This window comes from Podarcis cretensis (assembly GCF_951804945.1).
Source record: "Podarcis cretensis genome assembly, chromosome: 4".
NCBI classification, from domain to species: domain Eukaryota; kingdom Metazoa; phylum Chordata; class Lepidosauria; order Squamata; family Lacertidae; genus Podarcis; species Podarcis cretensis.
In genome coordinates, this window is record NC_137173.1 from 841,315 (window position 1) to 861,672 (window position 20,358).

The window sequence follows — 20,358 nt, forward strand, 5'->3', positions numbered from 1 at the left end:
ATAAAAAAATAGGCTTTCAAGTGGAAAAATCAAAATTGGAAACAGAATTGTTAGATTCTAAAGTTAAGAATTTGTCAAAAATGTATAACTTGCTGTTGAAATGGAGCACTCAGGACGAAACGGTAAAATCTGCTATGGTTAAATGGGCACATGATGTTGGACATAACATTATGATGGCTGACTGGGAACAGTTATGGACCACAGGTATGAAGTTTACGGCATGTAATGCCTCGAAAGAGAATTTAATGAAAATGATCTACAGGTGGTACCTGACACCAGTCAAGCTGGCAAAAATCTACCATTTGCCCGATAATCTTTGGAAGAATGGCAGATGAAGGTGATGAACTATATGGAACTGGCGGAAATGACTGGCAGAATCCGAGACCAGGGAGAAGAGTCGGTGGAAGAAGACTGGAAAAAAATTAAAGATTATTTACAGAAATATTGTAAAATTAATGAATGTTAGGAGGTTGTTGGAAAGAAGTTATCCGGCTTTAGTAGAAATGTTATTAAGAATTAAGTAAGAGTAGATTGAATATGGTTAAAGGGTAAAATTTAAGGCTAAATGGCGTTAAGAAGAAGTTTGGATTTAAATTTGAGAAAGAGGGAAAGGACTTGCTGAAATAATTAATTGGACTGGAATACAAAGAGGGAGGTTTGAGGAAGCCAAGGAAATAAGTAAATGTAAAATAAGGATATGAAAATATGGTTTTTATTCTTTTTTCCTTTTAAAATGTTTGTGTTTTTAAAATGCTTCTGTCTTTTTTTGTTTTGTTTTTCCAATATTTTTTTTCCTTTTTTATTGTAATCTTTTATTGTTTGTCTTTCGTTTCTCTGTATTTGTTAAACTTTAATAAATATTTGTATAAAAAAAAGAGATGGGAGAGAGGGAAGGTTGGGAGAAGATGGGGATGAGGAGAGGGTGGAGGGAGGGAGGGAGAAGTGGCTCTGATCTGAGTGGATCCTCTGCTCTGAGGAGAATATCTATGGAGCCAGAGGAAGGAGCCTCACAGCTGAGATGGGGAGACCATGTTGAGGGTCTGGAGGGAGAAGCTGTGGGAAGACTCTCTTCTTCTTCTTCTGGGGTCTCCTTCCAGTCAGGAGGGGAGAGATCTTCTAGGAAAAGGAGATTCCCGAGTCCGTGGCAAGGGCTGAGAGGATCCCCTGGGTCTGGCATACGAAGGAAAATACCTGAGGGGAACCCAGGAAAAGTGGCCCCTGGCTGTGAAGGAAGCTGGGCTGTGTCAAAAGTACCTCACGGAAAGACCCCTCATAACTAAGTTCGGGGGTGAGAGAGAAGCCGCAGAAAGAGAGTTCAGCCTTTCACCACCTATTCTGGAAACCTGAACATCTCCCTGAAGTGCAGCAAGTGAATTGGAGGGAAGCTGCAGAAGCGTGTTCAATCCTGAGGCCTTCAGGTCCGCCACCTGCTTTCCCGGGTGTGAGAGGACCTTTTCTGGCTCCCGATGAATTCTCCCTGCTTTTGGGCGGGACGGGCCTGTCTGCTGATTGGGCAGGCGACTGTGGACTGCGGGAAGCTCGGCTGCCTATTGGCTGGGAGGGCGAGGAGGCGGCTGCTTCCGCTGTTTCGGCAGTTGAGAGGCAGCTTGGGCCAAAGCGCTCCCAAATAGCCCGAGAAAGGCGGCCGATCCTCCGCTGGCAGGCTGCCCTGAGGGAGACGAGCTGCTGCTCTTCCTCCTCCTCCTCCTCCTCCGGGCTCGCCTAGGCGGGGCAGCCGAGGGGAAGGAAGCCAGCAGCGCGAGGACTGCGAGAAGATGGGGCTGCAGGCCAAGGCAGGGAGGTGCTCAGCGCCCAGCCAAGAGGAGAGCCGGGCAGTGGCCTCGCCAGGGGGGCAGCTGGCCCTCCACAGCCATCGCAGATAACAGAAAATCATGGAAATCTGCCTGGCTGCAGGCGTGGGTGGACTCGGCCTTGCAAGGGTTAAAGGGAACCGAGCTGCCTTCCTAGAGAGGACAGGAAGTGGACGGGAGGGGCAGGTCCTCCAGAGCCAAGGCCCCCCCCTCCTTTCCTGCTTGGGTGTCTCTCCTGCAAGGGCTGCCTCGCTCTCCCCTCCTGGGATCTGGTGAGTCTCCCCCCTCTCTCTCTGGGATCTGGTGGGGGTCCCAGGGCTGCAGCAGGGGAGGAGGCCTGGGGGGGGGCCTGATCTGCTCCTGCAGGGGGGGGGACCCCAAGTCAGGGAGGAGGAGAGGGTCCTGCCAGGGAGGGGCCAGGGCTGCCTCGCTCCCCCCTCCTGGGATCTGGTGAGTCTCCTCTCTCTCTCTGGGATCTGGTGAGTCTCCCCTCTCTCTCTCTGGGATCTGGTGGGGGTCTCAGGGCTGCAGCAGGGGAGGAGGCCGGGGGGGGGGCTGATCTGCGCCTGCAGGGGGGGGGACCCCAAGTCCGGGAGGAGGAGAAGGTCAGGGGTGCAAAGACCCCCCCCATATGCTCCTGCTACCCAGAGGAGGAAGGAGCCCCTGGGCTGAGAGCCAGAGCTTTTTGCCAGACTCCCCAGGAGGAAGGTCAGGGAAGGAGAGATCCTGCCGGGAAGAGGGGGGGGACCCCAAGTCAGGGAGGAGGAGGGGGTCCTGCCAGGGAGGGGCCAGGGCTGCCGCGCTCTCCTTCCTGCAGATCAGAGGATCCCAAACTCATTTGGCCCTCCGCCCCCCCTTTCAGAAAAACAATGACTCCCCCAAATCTCCCTTCTTTATACAGTACAAAGGAGTCCCTAGGACTTTAACTTTGAGTGACATCGCTCAGCCTCATTGCACAACAGAGGAAACAGGTGCAAATGGTTTTCCAAAGCTGGATGAGATGGACTAGCCCCCCCCCCCCCAAAAAAAAAATAACTCACGGGGAGGGAGTGAGGAAGGAAAGGTGAGAGAGAAAGGCTACGAATAAAGAGAGGGATCCCAGCCCAGAGTCTGGCTGCTGCATTGGGGACCAGTTTCCCAGTGTCTCCCAGTGTCTCCCAGGGCAGCTCCCCACGGAGGCCACTGCAGCAATCCCCTCGCACCCAGAGCAGGGCATCCCAGGACCACATCCTCTCTCTCCCAAAGGGATTGGTGCTGGAAAACCAGCTGAGCCGGAAATGGGCGCTGCTACTCACTGAGCCTCCAGGGACCTTGGCATCAGTGGCTGTGCATGTGTTAAGCTCTCTAAGACAATAATCATAATAAATTAGTTTCCTAAATTTCAAGGGCAATGTCTTTGGCCCTCATGGGGTTTGCCAGGTACATACCTGGCCCTCAGAGCAAAGAAAAAGGGACCCCACCCCAGGAGTCTGCTTTCTTTGTCTTCTCCTTCTCCTCCTCCTCCTCCAGATACCTCATGGTTTGGGCTGTGGTGCAATCCAGCGCTGGTTCTAATAATAATAATAATAATAATAATAATAAAATACTCCACCCACTCTGGGTGTCTCCCAATAGAATACTAAAAACAGAATGAAACATCAAACATTTAAAACTTCCCTAAACAGGGCTGCCTTCAGATGTCTTCTAAACATCAGATAGTAGTTTATTTCCTTGACATGTGATGGGAGAGAGTTCCACAGGGCGGGTGCCACCACCGAGAAGGCCCTCTGCCTGGTTTCCTGTAACCTTCCTCGCAATGAGGGAACCGCCAGAAGGCCCTTGGTGCTGGACCTCAGTGTCCGGACAGAACAATGGGGGTGGAGATGCTCCTTCAGGACTACTGGACTGAGGCCATTTAGGGCTTTCAAGGTTAGCAGCAACTCTTTGAATTGTGCCTGGAAATGTACTGGTAGCCAATGTAGGCCTTTCAGGATTGTTGTTATGTGGTCACAGCGGCCACTCCCAGTCACCAGCTTCCAGTCTAGCTACCGCGTTCTGGATTACGGTAGTTGTAGTTTCTGGGTCACCTTCAAAGGTAGCCCCACGTAGAGTGCATGGCAGTAGTCCAAGCAGGAGATAACTAGAGGATGCACTACTCTGGCGAGACAGTCAGCTGGCAGATAGGGTCTCAGCCTACGTACCAGATGGAGCTGGTAAACAGCCACCCTGGACACAGAATTGATCTGCAGCTCGATGGACAGATGTGAGTCCAAAATGTCTCCCAGGCTGCGCACCTGGTCCTTCAGGGGCACAGTTACCCCATTCAGGACCAGGGAGTCCTCCACACCTGCCCGCCTCCTGTCCCCCAAAAACAGTACTTCTGTCTTGTCAGGATTCAATCTCAATCTGTTAGCCGCCATCCATCCTCCAACCGCCTCCAGACACTCACACAGGACCTTCACCGCCTTCACATGTTCTGATTTAAAGGAGAGGTAGAGCTGGGTATCATCCGCATACTGATGAACACCCAGCCCAAACCCCCTGATGATCTCTCCCAGTGGCTTCATATGTATGTTAAAAAGCAAGGGGGAGAGGACAGAACCCTGAGGCACCCCACAAGTGAGAGCCCAAAGGTTTGAAGACTCATCCCCCCCCACCACTTTCTGGCCACGTTCCAGGAGGAAGGAGCGGAACCACTGTATGACAGTGCCCCCAGCTCCCAGCCCCTCTAGACGGTCCAGAAGGATGTTATGGTCGATGGTATCAAACGCCGCTGAGAGATCCAGCAGAACTAGGAAACAGCTCTCACCTTTGTCCCTGGCCCGCCGGAGATCATCAGCCAGCACGACCAAGGCAGTTTCAGTCCCATGGTGAGGCCTGAATCACGATTGGAAGGGATCCAAATGGTCCGCATCCTCCAGGTGTGCTTGGAGTTGTTTGGCAACCACCCGCTCATTCACCTTGCCCAAGAATGGTAAATTTGAGACTGGGCGATAGTTGGCCAAATTGTTGTTGTTGTTGTTTAGTCGTTTAGTTGTGTTCGACTCTTCGCGACCCCCTGGACCAGAGCATGCCAGGCCAAATTGGCTGGGTCTAAAGATGTTTTTTTAAGTAGCGGTTTAATGACCACCTCTTTCAGCGGGTCTGGGAAGGCTCCCTCACAGAGGGAAGCATTCACCACCCCACAGAGCCCATCACCCAGCCCTTCCCGGTTCACTTTTATGAGCCAGGATGATCAAGGAGAAAGGTGGTCAGTTTCACTTGTCCAAGCAGCCTGTCCACATCCTTGGAGGTAACAAACTTGAACTGATCCCACGCAACCTGACTAGACGGGACTCTAGCACTCTCCCACCCTGGCCCTGCTCCCATGGTGGAGTCTACCTCTTTCCAAATCTGGGTCAATTTAACTGCACAAAACTTTGCCAAATCATTGAAGGAGATCTTAGGGTCCTTTTGAGGCCCCAATGATGCAGGTGGTTCCACTAAATAGCGAACCGCCTGAAAGAGTCTCCTGGTGTTGTTTTCTGCAGATGCAATAGAGGCGGTGAAGAAAGCCATTGCTATTGCCACTTGGTAGGCTCGACATTGAGCTCTAACCCGTATTTTGTCAGATTCAGAGTGTGTTTTCTGCCACCGACACTCTAGCCATCTCAGTATTTTTTTCATCGTCCTCAGCTGCGGAAGAACCACGGGGCTGTCCAGGCGCCACAAGGAAATCAGCTGAAAGGCCATCAACATGGGATAAAACATCCCCTCCTCCTTTCTGGAAACCATTTGGATCCATTAAGTACCAGGGGTGGGCCATGCAAATCAGTCCCACCTCCCTGCAGAGGGGAAGGGTCGTGGAGAAGTCCAGTTGCACCAGGAAGTGATCCGACCATGACACTTCTTTTGTTTTTGTTTCACTTCGTGTCAGATCACCCACATCCATCCAAGTCGTGGATGGCAGTGGTCTCATGAATCATTGACCTGGCATTGCACAGCAGCCCCTTCAGGTCACGTGGGTCTCCCTTGCTGATTCCAGTATCCACCCGGTCAAGACCAGACCCGGAGGCAGGGATAGTCCTCAAACAATGACATGGTCTGGTCATAGTGTAACTCCTCCTCCTACCCGTGATCACTGTGATCGGGTGTCCCAGTGCTCCTCCCCCGGGGAACCCGCCCCCTGCCATTCTGTTGAATGGGGCCGACTCCCAGACAGCCCTGACCCTCTCACCTAAAGAACAAAACTATACAAACTATACAAAAAATAAAAATATTGACTAATAATAATAAAAACTTTTACGTAACAAAGCATTTGCTTTGTAGGATTGGCAAGAGCTTCTCATTAAGACAGAACTTGGCAGAAGACCAAAGGGTTCCTTCCCATCTCTTAGAGCACCGATGGATGAGCAAGACTCAGCCGGCCCTGGAGCAGGAAGAGGCCATGTCATCCAAACTGGGAGCAGTGGGGGATTCTGGGAAAACTCTGGGCAGAAGATCCTGGGTGAGGAGGACACCCTCCGCTCAGAGGGGCAGAGCCAGCAGTTTGGGAGGTTCTGCTGCCAGGAGGCCATGGGACCCCGAGAGGTTTGCAGCCGACTCTACCACCTTGACCGTCAGTGGCTGAAGCCAGAAAGGCACACGAAAGCTGAGGTGCTGGACCTGGTGATCTTGGAGCAGTTCCTGGCTGTCCTTCCCCCGGAGATGGAGAGCTGGGTGAGGGAATGCGGAGCGGAGACCAGTTCCCAGGCGGTGGCCCTGGCCGAAGGTTTCCTCCTGAGTCAGGCAGAGGAGAGAGAGCAGGTGAGAGAGACTTTCCTCTGGATACTCGCAAGGGGCTCCAAACAGGACAGAGAACATCCCATAATGCTCTACTGTTGGCCCATTCTTTTCCTGGGAAGGCATCCATGGGATGAGATTTCACACCCTTAAACTTCTGTCCTTGTCATTCTCTTTCTAACATTTCTCACCATTCATTCTCTGTTTGGAATCGTTGTTGCTCTTTCAGAAAAGGGATCGTTTTGCAGAAATGGACCTGGATTCCTGTGAGGCAGAGAGGCCTCCGTTGGACACCAGAGAGAGGCCACTGGGTAAGGAGGAAGGTGGCTTTTCTCCATTTGGTCTCGTTCTGTTGGTTTTCCAACTAATCTCTGAGTTCCTTTTTTTTTGGGGGGGGGGAACAGTTGGGAACAAGGGTCCAAAGGAAGGGAGAAATAGTTTTGCACAACTAACATGAAATGGGCACAAACGTCCAAATGCACTCAGCAGGTAAGGCTTTCTCAAAGGCCTATCTGTAGATAGAGATGTCCTGTTTCCTCTGTGAGAGAAGTAGGCACTCCTGGAATCCTGCTTACCTTTTTTCTCTTGCAGGTGACAGAATGATGCCGGCAAGACCTCCTGATCCATCTTTTCATGGGGGCAGAAGGGAAGCAGCAGCTGTGGAACCAGATCAGGTCAGGGGAAGCTGCCTTGTGGGGTCAGAGGCCGAGGGATGGAGCAATGTCATGGACTGGTTGGGCACAGAGGAATGGTGGGAGGAAGCAGCCAGGGAACCAGGAAAGGAAGACATCTCAGACCCCACGGAGTGGAGGTGGAGGAAGGATGGGCGGTCAGAGGGAGAAGCCTGGGAAGAGGAGGTGTCAGAAGCTGAAGGGGCAACAGGGTTTAGTGAGCTGGGAGACTCTGAGGCAGAATGCAGTCCAGAATCGGAGGCAGAAGAGGAAGGAGATGAGTGGGAGGAGGGAGGTCGAGAGTCAGAGGTGAGTCAGGAGAAGGAGGAGTCAGCGGGGGCTCCCTCTCCTTCTGCCAGAAGCCACCCTCCCTGCTTGTCTCTCAGAGCCAGGAGACGTCTGACAATGGAGGAGCAAAGGCAGGCTGCACACTGGCGCACTGTTCAATCGCTTGCCAGAAACCCCAGAGAGGAGGGGGCTTGGAAAGCTGTGGGGAGTTGGGGGCCTTCACTCTTGGCAACTGCTTTTGTGGAGGAAGACACTGTCTTAAAATTCTACTCAATATTGATCCAGAGCAGAACTACAATGTATAGTTAGCAGAGTGAAATTGTAAAGACGTTGCAGTATTCCCCAAAATAGACCAGAGGCAATTGTATTTCATCCAGCAGAGCTTTACTGCTACTGAAGGCAAATGAGCATAATGGTCCCACATCCAAAACGTTCAGGATTGGCCCTGTCCATAAGAAATCCAGTTGCAGCAGACTTAACTGAAATTTCCCACGACTTATAATAAATTTAAACCTTAAGACTCAGCATACTATGTACAGAACACCAGAAGGAAGAGAGAAAGAGAGAGAGAGAGAGAGAGAGAGAGAGAAACCCAGGCTCCTTCTGGCCTCTTCTTATAGTCAGCATGACCTTGACAGAAGACATAACAGAACCACTTTAACCCAGCTGTACTCAGCTTCTCTGAAGGAATAACCCAAACATCAGGAACCTTCTGCTTGTTTCTTTTACGCAGAGAAGCTTCCGGAACCCTCTTGAATTAATTAGTATTGTTGTTTTTGTTTAGTCGTTTAGTCGTGTCCGCCTCTTCGTGACCCCCTGGACCAGAGCACGCCAGGCCCTCCTGTCTTCCACTACCTTCCGCAGTTTGGTCAGACTCATGCTGGTAGCTTCGAGAACACTGTCCCACCATCTCGTCCTCTGTCGTCCCCTTCTTCTTGTGCCCTCCATCTTTCCCAACATCAGGGTCTTTTCCAGGGAGTCTTCTCTTCTCATGAGGTGGCCAAAGTATTGGAGCCTCAGCTTCACGATCTGTCCTTCCAGTGAGCACTCAAGGCTGATTTCCTTCAGAATGGAGAAGTTGGATCTTCTTGCAGTCCATGGGACTCTCAAGAGTCTCCTCCAGCACCATAATTCAAAAGCATCCGTTCTTCGGCGATCAGCCTTCTTTATGGTCCAGCTCTCACTTCCATACATCACTACTGGGAAAATCATAGGTTTAACTATACGGACCTTTGTTGGAAAGGTGATGTCTCTGCTTTTTAAGTGCTGTCTAGGTTTGTCATTGCTTTTTTCCGAAGAAGCAGGCGCCTTTTAATTTTGTAACTGCTGTCACCCTCTGCAGTGATCATGGAGCCCAAGAAAGTAAAATCTCTCACTGCCTCCATTTCTTCCCCTTCTATTTGCCAGGAGGTGACGGGCCCAGTGGCCATGATCTTTGTTTTTTGATGTTGAGCTTCAAACCATATTTTGCACTCTCCTCTTTCACCCTCATTAAAAGGTTCTTTAATTCCTCCTCACTTTCTGCCATCAATGTTTTGTCATCTGCATATCTGAGATTGTTGATATTTCTTCCGGCAATCTTAATTCCGGCGAGGGATTCATCCAGTCCAGCCTTTCGCATGATGAATTCTGCATATAAGTTAAATAAGCAGGGAGACAATATACAGCCTTGTCGTACTCCTTTATAGGAAATATCAATATCAGATCCATACTTTCTGCACTAAGAAATGCAAAGTGACAGACCCTCCGGGAATGAGCTGCTCATTACGCCTGAAACTCAGCCAAGTCTGTGAATATCGTGTTCTTGCTGATAAAGAGTTAAATCCAGCTGTGAACTGTGGGATTTCCTGCCCAGATAACTCTGTGACACCAGCCTTCTGAATGTCGCCAGTAGGATTCATCTCTAGTTGCAGTTTTTATGGGATCCTAGAGCTGAAAGGGACCCCAAGGGTCATCTAGTCCCGCCCCCTGCATAGCAGGAGTCTCAGCTAGATCACCCAAGACAGATGGCCATCCAAACTAGGCTTCTTGTATTTCTATATTCATCACTGAATGCTAAAATAGGCTTCTAAGCATTGGACAGACGAGAACAAATAATGTCCAGGATTCACCTAGCCAGCCCCATCTGCTGCAAAATGGGGCCTGCCCCCCACTCCTCCCCCTCTCCATGCCCCCAGGAACCCCTTGAATTTGGCTCTAGGGCATTGGAAGGGAACCTCCCCAGAACAACTCACGAGGAGAGGAGAAAGTGGATCCTTCCATCGGGGAAACTGGAATCCCTGCGTAGGCATAATAACGTGGAAAACATAAGCTGGAGTACCACCTATTTGCACAAAGACGAATACCCGTAATTAAAAGCAGAATAAAATAATTGAATTTAAGCATTGAAATAGCTACCCATAATTAAAATGTGCAGCAAAGCAATCCTACTGAAATAACGCAGCAGAATTAGATAAACTAACAGGAAGGATTCAAAACCGGCGAGACCAGAAATTCCCGGAAGACTGGAGTAAACTGAAAAGTAATTGTGAAGAACAGACGACGTTTGTAGGGTTGCAAGAAGTTTTGTGAGGAGTATTATTAGAAGTATGGAAAAAATGGACAAGGGGGAGGATGATTTGTTAAGAGATGTAAAGGCAATATAAAGTTAAGAAATGCATAAGAAGTGGTGAAAATGGTGGATCATCAGAGGTGCTGATGGAAGTTCAAAAAGATTGTATGAGGGATAAGTTTTGTGGTACATTTTATAATTTATTAGTTAAAATTAAAAATATATATATAAAAAGAAATAGCGCAGCAATTAAGAGGAAGGAAACCACAGAGCATTGTGTAGCAGATTATATTTCTGCTGTCTCAGAGGAGGACATTTCCCTTTTTCTTTTAGGGTCCAGTGTGTTTTGAAGATGTTGCTGTTCATTTCACGGATGAGGAGTGGGCGTTGCTGGATCCTGACCAGAGAGCTCTGCATAAGGATGTCATGGAGGAGAATCGTAGGATCGTGGCCTCTCTTGGTAAGCCTCCGTGTGGGAACATCATATCTGCCTGGAAATTCAAAAAATACCTCTATGTGACAAACCTCACATATTTTCACAGAGCTCAACAGCGCCCCCTACTGTTGGAAAAACGCCCAGGAAGGCCACCACCTTCCCAAGACACTGGGGTGTCTCTCCGGTGGTCTCTCTCTAGCTGTAAATCTTCCTCAGTCCAGAGAGACCCCTCCCTCCTGAGAGGAGTACGCTCGTCTTCTGGCATCTCATTGCAGAAGAAAAGGACAATCAGTAGCTATAAACTACTTTATTTACAGTCCATATATACAGAGAACCCACCAGCATGTCCGCTCTCTCTCTCTCAGCAGCAGTACAGAACAACATCTCACACAGAAGTGGAAGTGACTTCTGTCGCAGTACTCAACAGTACCGAGACTCCCTGTCTCACGCTCTCAGACACTCACATGATATAAACAACCATAGTGCTACTTGCTGACCAGCTGGTGAGATAAAGATCCTGACACCTACAACACCTGGGAACCTAACACCCCCACAATAAACAGTAAATTACAGTTCTTTTCTGAGAACCATCTTCCTCCTGTTCTGCCTCTTTATACCACGGTTGGGCTGGTCTGAAATGCCCAGGCCATTTTAAATGTCAGCTTCAGAATTGTTAGGAAAGATAAGTAGCTTCTGTCAGGTTTTCTGTTTTTGTTTTCTTGGGTTGACCCAAGAGATGCCTGACATTGGCGATGGAGGGGATGCCATGACTGGGCCAAACAAAATCCGTCCCAGAGAAGAGCCAGGCTGATTGAATCTCCGGTATTAGTAGCAGTGATAATAATAGTAGTAATTTTTATTTACCCCCTGCCCATCTGACTGGGTTGCCCCAGCCACTCTGGGTGGCTTCCAACACATACATACACATGAAACATTAATAATAACCATCTGATCCCATACAAAAAAAACTTTAACTTTAAATGAACAGCTAGTGGCTAAATCGTGGAAACTTTTTAAAAAGTGTGTTTCCGAGGTTTGATGGCTCATAGCACCACTTTTTTCGGAGTGATACCGTAGGAAAGATAATTTGATGAAGAATGCAATGCAATAACTTTTATGAAGGAGTATTTATTAGAACAGCAGTCATAAAAAAGAAATGTGAAACACATAGAAAAAGGGAGATATACAGAAATTCTCACCATGTCATTTAATAGTGACTTTGGTAACCTTTAGGTTTAATTCTGGCCTTACAACACCTTCCCATGGAGTGAAGCAAGTTTTTTAGTTCTGCAGCTGTGATAATGTGAAACCAAGATGGAATTATTAATAATAATAATAATAAAATTTTGTTTATACCCTGGCCTCCGCAGCCAAGACCAGGCTCAGGGTGGCTAACAACCAGTAATAAAAACAAGTTGATTATAAAACAATTTAAAAGATTAAGATACAACATTAAAACATTCGGATGCAGTCTCTTCATGGGAGGAGAAAGGAAAAAGAAAGAGGGGGAGGGAATCAAACTGATTCTAAGCCAAAGGCCAGGTGGAACAACTCTGTCTTACAGGCCCTGCGGAAAGAAATCAGATCCTGCAGGGCCCTGGTCTCATGAGACAGAGCGTTCCACCAGGCCGGAGCCAGTGTTGAGAGGGTCCTAGGCCGTGAAGGGCTTGAAAGGTCAAAAGCAGCACCTTAAATCTGACCCTGTACTCCACTGGGAGCCAGTGCAGCTGGAAAAGCACTGGGTGAATATGCTCCCACGGCAGAGACCCCGTGAGGAGCCTCACTGCAGCATTCTGCACCCGCTGGAGTTTCTGGGACAGCTTCAAGGGCAGCCCCGCGTAGAGCGAATTACAGCAGTCAAGCCTGGAGATATCCGTCCCATGGATCACTGTGATGTCCTTAGATCTTCTTGATGTAAAAGAGATTAAATCAGATTTTGGGTAGGGGGGAGATACCCACCACTTGGCCTTAATTATCCCATCCCAGTTGGTGGCTGTACGTGCATTAAAGTCACCACCCATTATTGATGGAATATTAGGGTACATAACATAGCGTGCCAATAAATGATCTTCCAGAGAATCCCATCTATAATGGAGGTCCGATATAAGACCACCTGGAGGAAGATAAACATTGGTGATTAATAGGGAGAATTTTTCGCTTGAAATCAGACCTGTAAAGGCAAAAGGAGGAAAAGTCTGAACTAGCGAGAGTTTAGCGCTCATTTTAAGCGATATGGCGATTGCAAGACCACCTCTGGACCGGCCACCTTTTTGGGCTCCTTTGCAACTTGGGGGAGCGCAAATGGTGCCCGCCGAGTCCCCACGTTGGCAGGCTTCCCCCGCCTGCGATTTTTAAAGGGTCCCCACTTTGCCGCAGCAGTGAGACCCGATCCCGATCTGAAGCTCAGAGGGAATCCGCCATTAATCGTTGGCAATGACCCGGAAGTCCTGATTTTTAAATGCTTTATGTGCTTTGACCTTGTCATACCACAAATATGCATGCCACCCAAATACATTATTAAAACCTTCTAAATCCAAAATGGCTGTGTTTTCAAGAAGCAGCCATTCTCTCAGCCAGCAAAATGTGGCTGATTCATAATAAAGTTTGAGGTCTGGCAGGGCAAATCCACCTCTTTCTTTTGCATCCGTTAGTATTTTAAGTTTTATTCTGGGCTTCTTGCCCTGCCAGACAAATCTAGAAATATCTCTCTGCCACTTCTTGAAACAGTCCCTTTTATCCAAAATTTGCAAAGTTTGAAACAAAAACAACATTCTTGGCAATACATTCATTTTTATCGCAGCAATACGGCCTAGCAATGAAAGCTTCAAATTTGTAAATCTTTTTTCACTTCCGTCCAGCATTTTTCATAGTTATATTTAAATAAATTCACCTTCTTAGCAGTCATATTAACCCCCAGGTATTTCACTTTCTTAACCAAAGTTAAACCTGTCTCCCTCTGAAACCTCTCTCAATCACTGTTAGATTTTTCTCTAAAACCTTGGTTTTTAACTTACTCAACTTAAATCCTGCGGCCTGACCAAATTCTTGAATCAGTTCCAATACTCTTTTAGTACTAGATTCTGGCTCCTGTAATGTCAATACTAAGTCATCTGCAAATGCTTTCAATTTGTACTGTTTGGCTCCGACTTAACCAATTGGTCCCTTCTAATCATATTTAACAGGACCTCCAGGACCGATATAAAAAGAAATGGGGAAATTGGGCAACCTTGTCGTGTCCCTTTCTCTATCTTAAATTCCTCTGTCACCACATTATTAACAATTAGTTTAGCCTTTTGTTCAGAGAATATTGCACTTATACCATTTCCAAAACCTTGACCAACCCCCATCCCCTGTAGGTTCTTCATAAAACTCCAGGAAATATTGTCAAAGGCTTTCTCCGCATCCACAAATATCAAAACAGCCTTGGTGTTAATATTCACTTTTAATTTCTCTAAAATGTTAATTATGTTTCTCGTATTATCAGACAAGTGTCTGCCCGGGAGAAAGCCTGCTTGATCTTTATGTATCTCTTCCACTAGTACTTTTTTTAATCTTTTAGCCAAAATATCTGCGAAAATTTTATAATCCACATTAAGCAGATATGGGGCGGTAATTCTTAAGCTGTGTCTTCTCAGACTCAGTTTTTGGTATAAGTGTAATGTAAGCTTCCTTCCACGACTCTGGTGCTTTTTTCCCTTCCAAAATTTCATTGCAAACTTCCTTTAGTGGTTGTATTATCCAACTTTTCAAAGATCTATAGTATCTTGAAGTTAAGCCGTCCGGCCCTGGAGATTTACCCAATTGCATATTCTGGATGGCACCTTCTACCTCCTGTTCAGTTATTTTATAATTCAACATTAGCTTGTTTTCTTGAGAGATTTTTTGTAGTCCATTTATTTTCAAAAATCGATCTATGTCAATTTCTTTCTGTGGCCCTTGTGTATATAGTTGCTTAAAGTACCTCTGGAAACAATTTCTAATCTCCACTGGGTTCTGTATATTCTTTCCTTCCACTTCCAAATTTTTGATAGTGTTGAGTTTTTGTCTTTTTTTATTTGCCAGGCCAGCAATTTCCCACATTTATTAGCCGACTCAAATGTCTTTTGTCTCATCTGTTTAATTTTCCATTCTATTTCCTGGTTCATCATTTTTATATATTGTACTTGATATAACTTTATTTCTCTCAAAATCTCTTGCAACTTTGGTTTTGCTCTCAGTTTCTTCTCACCTTCCTTTATTTTCTCCAAAATTTTGTCTTTCTTCTCGTTTTGAGTTCTCTTCTTTATTGCATTCTGTTGTATCAGGAACCCTCTCATGACCGCTTTACTTGCATCCCAGATTACTCTTTTTTCAACAGTAGTATTCATATTTATCTCAAAATAGTCTCTCAAGGTTTTTTGGGCCTTCTTAATCACTTCTTCGTCCCTAAACAAGGTGTCATTCATCCTCCATCTGAAAGAGCCAATTGGTGTTAGTTTCATCTCCATCTTTACAGCATTATGGTTGGAGCAAGTTTTAGGGCAAATTTCCACTTTTCTTTTTTAAATTTTTATAAATATTTATTAAGGTTTTTACAATATTACAAAATGAAAAAGAAAAAATACAAAATACAAAATACAAATAGTTAAAAACAATTCAATCTTTTCATCACTTATCTTTCATTTACTTGTTTCCCGGACCTCCTCATACCTCCCTTTTTTGTATTCCAGTTCAATTTATTAGTTCAGCAATTCCTTTCCCTCCTTATTTTATCCTGATCTTTAATCTTAAATTATTATAGCATTAAATTTTTGCCTATTAAAAAACCATTTTTTCATATTCTTTTATACCATTACAGCTAGAAACCACTTAATTTCAATCCAACATCATTCTAACATTCATTAATTTTGCAGTATTTCTGTAAATAGTCTTTAAATTTCTTCCAGTCTTCTTCCACCGACTCTTCTCCCTGGTCTCGGATTCTGCCAGTCATTTCCGCCAACAAATTTCCACTTTTCTTGTCTTTGGAGCCAGTCCTCTAGTTACCCAAATTTGTCAATTCTTGTCCATGTCATTTTGGCTTCAGAGAAAAAGAGTTCCCTCTCTACCCAAGGGGTTCTTTGTTCTCCAAATAGCAACTAAATCCAAATTGTCAGTCATCTCAAAAAAAAAGTTATTGGTAGTCTGCCATCCTTAGTGACTACCTGTCTCTGTGCCTTGTCCATGTTTGTAGATACCACTCCATTCATATCCCCCATCATGATCACATTGTAATCCAAATAGTCTATCAAAGTCTCATGTAACTTTTAAAAAAAATCTGATTTCCCCTCATTTGGTGCATAAACTCCTACTATCAAGAGTTTCTCTCCTTGTACTTGAATTTCAATTGCCACAAATCTTCCTTGGTCATCTTTAAATATAAATTTCGGTGATAGGCTCTCCTTTGCATAGATCACTACTCTTTTTTTGACTTTGTCCGATGAAATAAACTCTTGACCCAGTCTTTTATTGATTAATACTTTTCTGTGTAACCTAATCACATGTTTCCTGTAGACAGATCAAGTCCAATTGTTCCTTTTTTAATAAATGAAAGACTCTTTTCCTTTTCTGAGGGGAGTTAAGACCATTAGTATTCCAGCTCTCTTGGACTTCCGGGGTGGCGCCACCAGCAATAGCGGACTCCCTCTGAACTGGAGGGAATAGCTCCGCGGGAAACAGGTCTTTTTCCGCTACGGCGAAGCGGGGACCCTTCAAAAATCACAGGCGGACGAAGCCTGTGATCATGGGACTCGGCGGGCACCTTTAGAGCCCCCCCAACTCGCTAAGGAACCCATAAACGGGCTCCGAAGTGAAGAGGGGGAAGCAGCGCGGTGCTGAGAGTCAACCGCTACTTCCGTGGAGAGAAGCCGCACAGCCGTTGCCGGAGAGCGCTGCCTTTTTCCTGGGACATTTTGGACTTTAAAACAATAACCCGTGAGTAGTACGGAAATTGGTTTTCTAAAATATTAATAAATTCGGCTGATCGGGGAAGGTCCAATGAGGAAGTCTGCCTCCCCTCTCTTCTTTTTAAAAAATGAATATTTATTGAATTTTATAACAAATAAAAATATCTCAATCATCATGTTATATACAAATGTTCTCCCTCCCGTCCTCCGGACTTCCCTCAACTCCCCCTCTACTGAGTTATTTAGTTTTATTTATTGTGTCCTGCTTTATGTAAAAGTAAATTCCCTTATCATTTTGCTAAAATTTCTGTTACTATAATAAAGTTGTGAATGTTTATTCAGACCCTGCCAGTTGTTGTTTCTGCAAATAACCTGTAAATGGTTCCCAAACTCTTTTAAAATCCTTTTTGTCCTTCTCTCGTAGTTTCTCTGTTAGCTTAGCCAATTCTGCATAATTCATCAGTTTTTCTTACCATTGTTCTTTTGATGGTATTTCTTCCATCTTCCAATTTTGTAGTCAAGATATTTGCCGCTGTTGTAGCATACATAAATAATGTCCATTTTTCGTTTGGCAGCTCTTGATTTGAGATACCTAACAGAAAGGCTTCAGGATGTTTACCAAAGCTCATTTTAAACATTTTTTTCAGTTCATTATATATCATTTCCCAATATTTTTAATGCATTTGCATTCCCACCACATATAATAAAATGTTCCTTCCTTTTCTTGACATCTCCAGCATCTCTTATTTTCTTTCTTAAACATCTTTGCCATTTTCACTGGTGTGATATACCATCTATACATCATTTTCATGTAATTCTCTCTTAATAATATACAATCTGTAAATTTTATATCAACTTTCCACAGTATAACATAACACACTGACAAAAGTCAAGCTAAGCAAGTTGTGCTTCCTTTTTCTGGTTATTCCGCTATGACTTTTGATAGAATACAGATAATAATAATAATAATAATAATAATAATAATAATAATAATTTATTATTTATACCCCGCCCATCTGGCTGGGCCTCCCCAGCCACTCTGGGCGGCTTACATAAAAACCAAAAATACAGTAAAATATCACACGTTAAAAACTTCCCTGAACAGGGCTGCCTTAAGATGTCTTCTGAATGTCAGGTAGTTGTTTATCACTTTGACATCTGCTGGAAGGGCGTTCCACAGGGCGGGCGCCACTACCGAGAAGGCCCTCTGCCTGGTTCCCTGTAGCTTTGCTTCTCGCAATGAGGGAACCGCCAGAAGGCCCTCGGCGCTGGACCTCAGCATCCGGGCAGAATGATGGGGGTGGAGACGCTCCTTCAGGTATACTGGACTGAGGCCGTTTAGGGCTTTAAAGGTCAGCACCAACACTTTGAATTGTGCTCGGAAACATACTGGGAGCCAATGTAGGTCTTTCAAGACCGGTGTTATATGGTCTCGGCGGCCGCTCCCAGTCACCAGTCTAGCTGCCGCATTCTGGATTAGTTGTAGTTTCCGAGTCACCTTCAAAGGTAGCCCCACGTAGAGTGCATTGCAGTAGTCCAAGCGGGAGATAACCAGAGCATGCACCACTCTGGCGAGACAGTCCGCAGGCAGATAGGGTCTCAGCCTACGTACCAGATGGAGCTGGTAAACAGCTGCCCTGGACACAGATTTGACCTGTGCTTCCATGGACAGCTGTGAGTCCAAAATGACTCCCAGGCTGCGCACCTGGTCCTTCAGGGGCACAGTTACCCCATTCAGGACCAGGGAATCCTCCACACCTGCCCGCCTCCTGTCCTCCAAAAACAGTACTTCTGTCTTGTCAGGATTCAACCTCAATCTGTTAGCCGCCATCCATCCTCCAACCGCCTCCAGACACTCACACAGGACCTTCACCGCCTTCACTGGTTCTGATTTAAAAGAGAGGTAGAGCTGGGTATCATCCGCATATTGATGAACACCCAACCCAAACCTCCTGATGATCTCTCCCAGCGGCTGCATGTAGATGCTGAAAAGCATGGGGGAGAGGACAGAACCCTGAGGCACCCCACAAGTGAGAGCCCAGGGGTCTGAACACTCATCCCCCACCACCACTTTCTGAACACGGCCCAGGAGGAAGGAGCGGAACCACTGTATGACAGTGCCCCCAGCTCCCAGCCCCTCAAGACGGTCCAGAAGGATGTTATGGTCGATGGTATCAAACGCCACTGAGAGATCCAGCAGAACTAGGAAACAGCTCTCACCTTTGTCCCTAGCCCGCCGGAGATCATCAACCAGTGCGACCAAGGCAGTTTCAGTCCCATGATGAGGCCTGAATCCCGACTGGAAGGGATCCAAATGGTCCGCTTCTTCCAGGCGTGCCTGGAGTTGTTCAGCAACCACTCGCTCAATCACCTTGCCCAAGAATGGAAGATTTGAGACTGGGCGGTAGTTGGTCATCGTGGCCGCATCTAAAGATGGTTTTTTAAGAAGCGGTTTAATAACCGCCTCTTTCAGCGGGTCTGGGAAGGCTCCCTCATGGAGGGAAACATTCACCACCCCACGAAGCCCATCGCCCAGTCCTTCCCGGCTAGCTTTTATAAGCCAGGATGGGCAAGGATCCAGGAGACAGGTGGTTGATTTCACTCGTCCAAGCAGCCTGTCCACATCCTCGGAGGTAACAGATTGGAATTGATAATTACATTCTTCATTAAATTATCTTTCTATTGATACATAATTTTGTGGTATTACTCTAAACGAAGTCGTGTTACGAGCCATCAAACATCTGAAATATACTTTTTTCCCAAAAGGCTTCCACAATTTTGGCCACTACTGTATATCAAACAAATCAACATTCAACAATCCATTAGAATATATGAATAAAAATGTTGGTTAATGACAACCAACAAAGGCAATGAACAAAGGCCCAACCCCCTTCAGTTCTTGATTTGTTCCTGAGACTCTAATCCCTTTTTTGTCTCCATTGCAGATTTTGATAAATTGGAAAACAAGAACAAGGATGAACATGACAAAACCCCCAGAGAGGAGAAACCACGCAAAATTTTGGAGTATGGAGCGAGCTGCAGTCAGAGCTCCCATTCCACTTCCCAACAAAGAATTCTCATTGGAAAGAAACCCTATCAGTGCGTGGAATGTGGAAAGAGCTTCAGTCAGAGAGGCCATCTCACTAAGCATCAGAAAATCCATACTGGGCAGAAACCCTATCAGTGCATGGAATGTGGAAAGAGTTTCAGTCAGAGTTGCCATCTCACTTCCCATCAGAGAATTCATTCAGGAGAGAAACCCTATCAGTGTGTGGAATGCGGAAAGAGCTTCAATCACAGCTCTGCTTTCACTAAGCATCAGAGAATTCATACAGGGGAGAAACCCTATCAGTGCATGGAATGTGGAAAGAGCTTCAATAAGAACTGCCATCTCACTAAGCATCAGAGAATTCATACAGGGGAGAAACCCTATCAGTGCATGGAATGTGGAAAGAGCTTCAGTCAGAGCTCCAATCTCAATTCCCATCAAAGAATTCATACAGAGGAGAAACCCTATCAGTGCATGGAATGTGGAAAGACCTTCAGTCAGAGAAGCCATCTAACTTCCCATCAGAAAATTCATACCGGGGAGAAACCCTATCAGTGCAGGGAATGTGGAAAGAGCTTCAGCGAGAGCTCCTCTCTCACTTCCCATCAGAGAATTCATTCAGGAGAGAAACCCTATCAGTGTGTGGAATGTGGAAAGAGCTTCAGTACGAGCTCCTCTCTCACTTCCCATCAGAGAATTCATACTGGGGAGAAACCCTATCAGTGCATGGAATGTGGAAAGAGCTTCAGTACGAGCTCCTATCTCACTTCCCATCAGAGAATTCATACTGGGGAGAAACCCTATCAGTGCATGGAATGTGGAAAGAGCTTCAGTGAGAGCTCCCATGTCACTAAGCATGAGAGAATTCATACAGGGGAGAAACCCTAT

The 20,358-nt window shown here is 46.2% G+C and overlaps 2 protein-coding genes across 2 annotated transcripts in view; both read left to right on the forward strand.

Annotated features, from left to right (window-relative positions):
- The first annotated feature begins 1,048 nt into the window (after positions 1 to 1,048).
- LOC307215067 (zinc finger protein 213-like) lies at positions 1,049 to 7,041 on the forward strand. Its single transcript, XM_079974230.1, has 4 exons — positions 1,049 to 2,083; positions 6,099 to 6,575; positions 6,781 to 6,862; positions 6,976 to 7,041. Exons 2-4 carry the CDS (start codon positions 6,174 to 6,176, stop codon positions 6,987 to 6,989), a joined length of 498 nt encoding a protein of 165 aa, XP_079830356.1. The 5' UTR covers positions 1,049 to 2,083; positions 6,099 to 6,173; the 3' UTR covers positions 6,990 to 7,041.
- Positions 2,230 to 20,358, forward strand: part of LOC307214766 (uncharacterized protein) — a 102,651-nt gene continuing 84,522 nt past the window's right edge. The window contains exon 1 of the mRNA XM_079973748.1: positions 2,230 to 2,261. The gene's annotated coding sequence lies outside the window, so the exon portion shown is untranslated. The remainder of the gene's footprint in view (positions 2,262 to 20,358) is intronic.

Coding starts and splice junctions, on each gene's coding strand:
- LOC307215067 (XM_079974230.1), top strand. CDS start 6,174: ATGGATGAGCAAGACTCAGCCGGCCCTGGAGCAGGAAGAGGCCATGTC. Junction 6,576..6,780: donor AGGCAGAGGAGAGAGAGCAG/GTGAGAGAGACT, acceptor TTGCTCTTTCAG/AAAAGGGATCGTTTTGCAGA.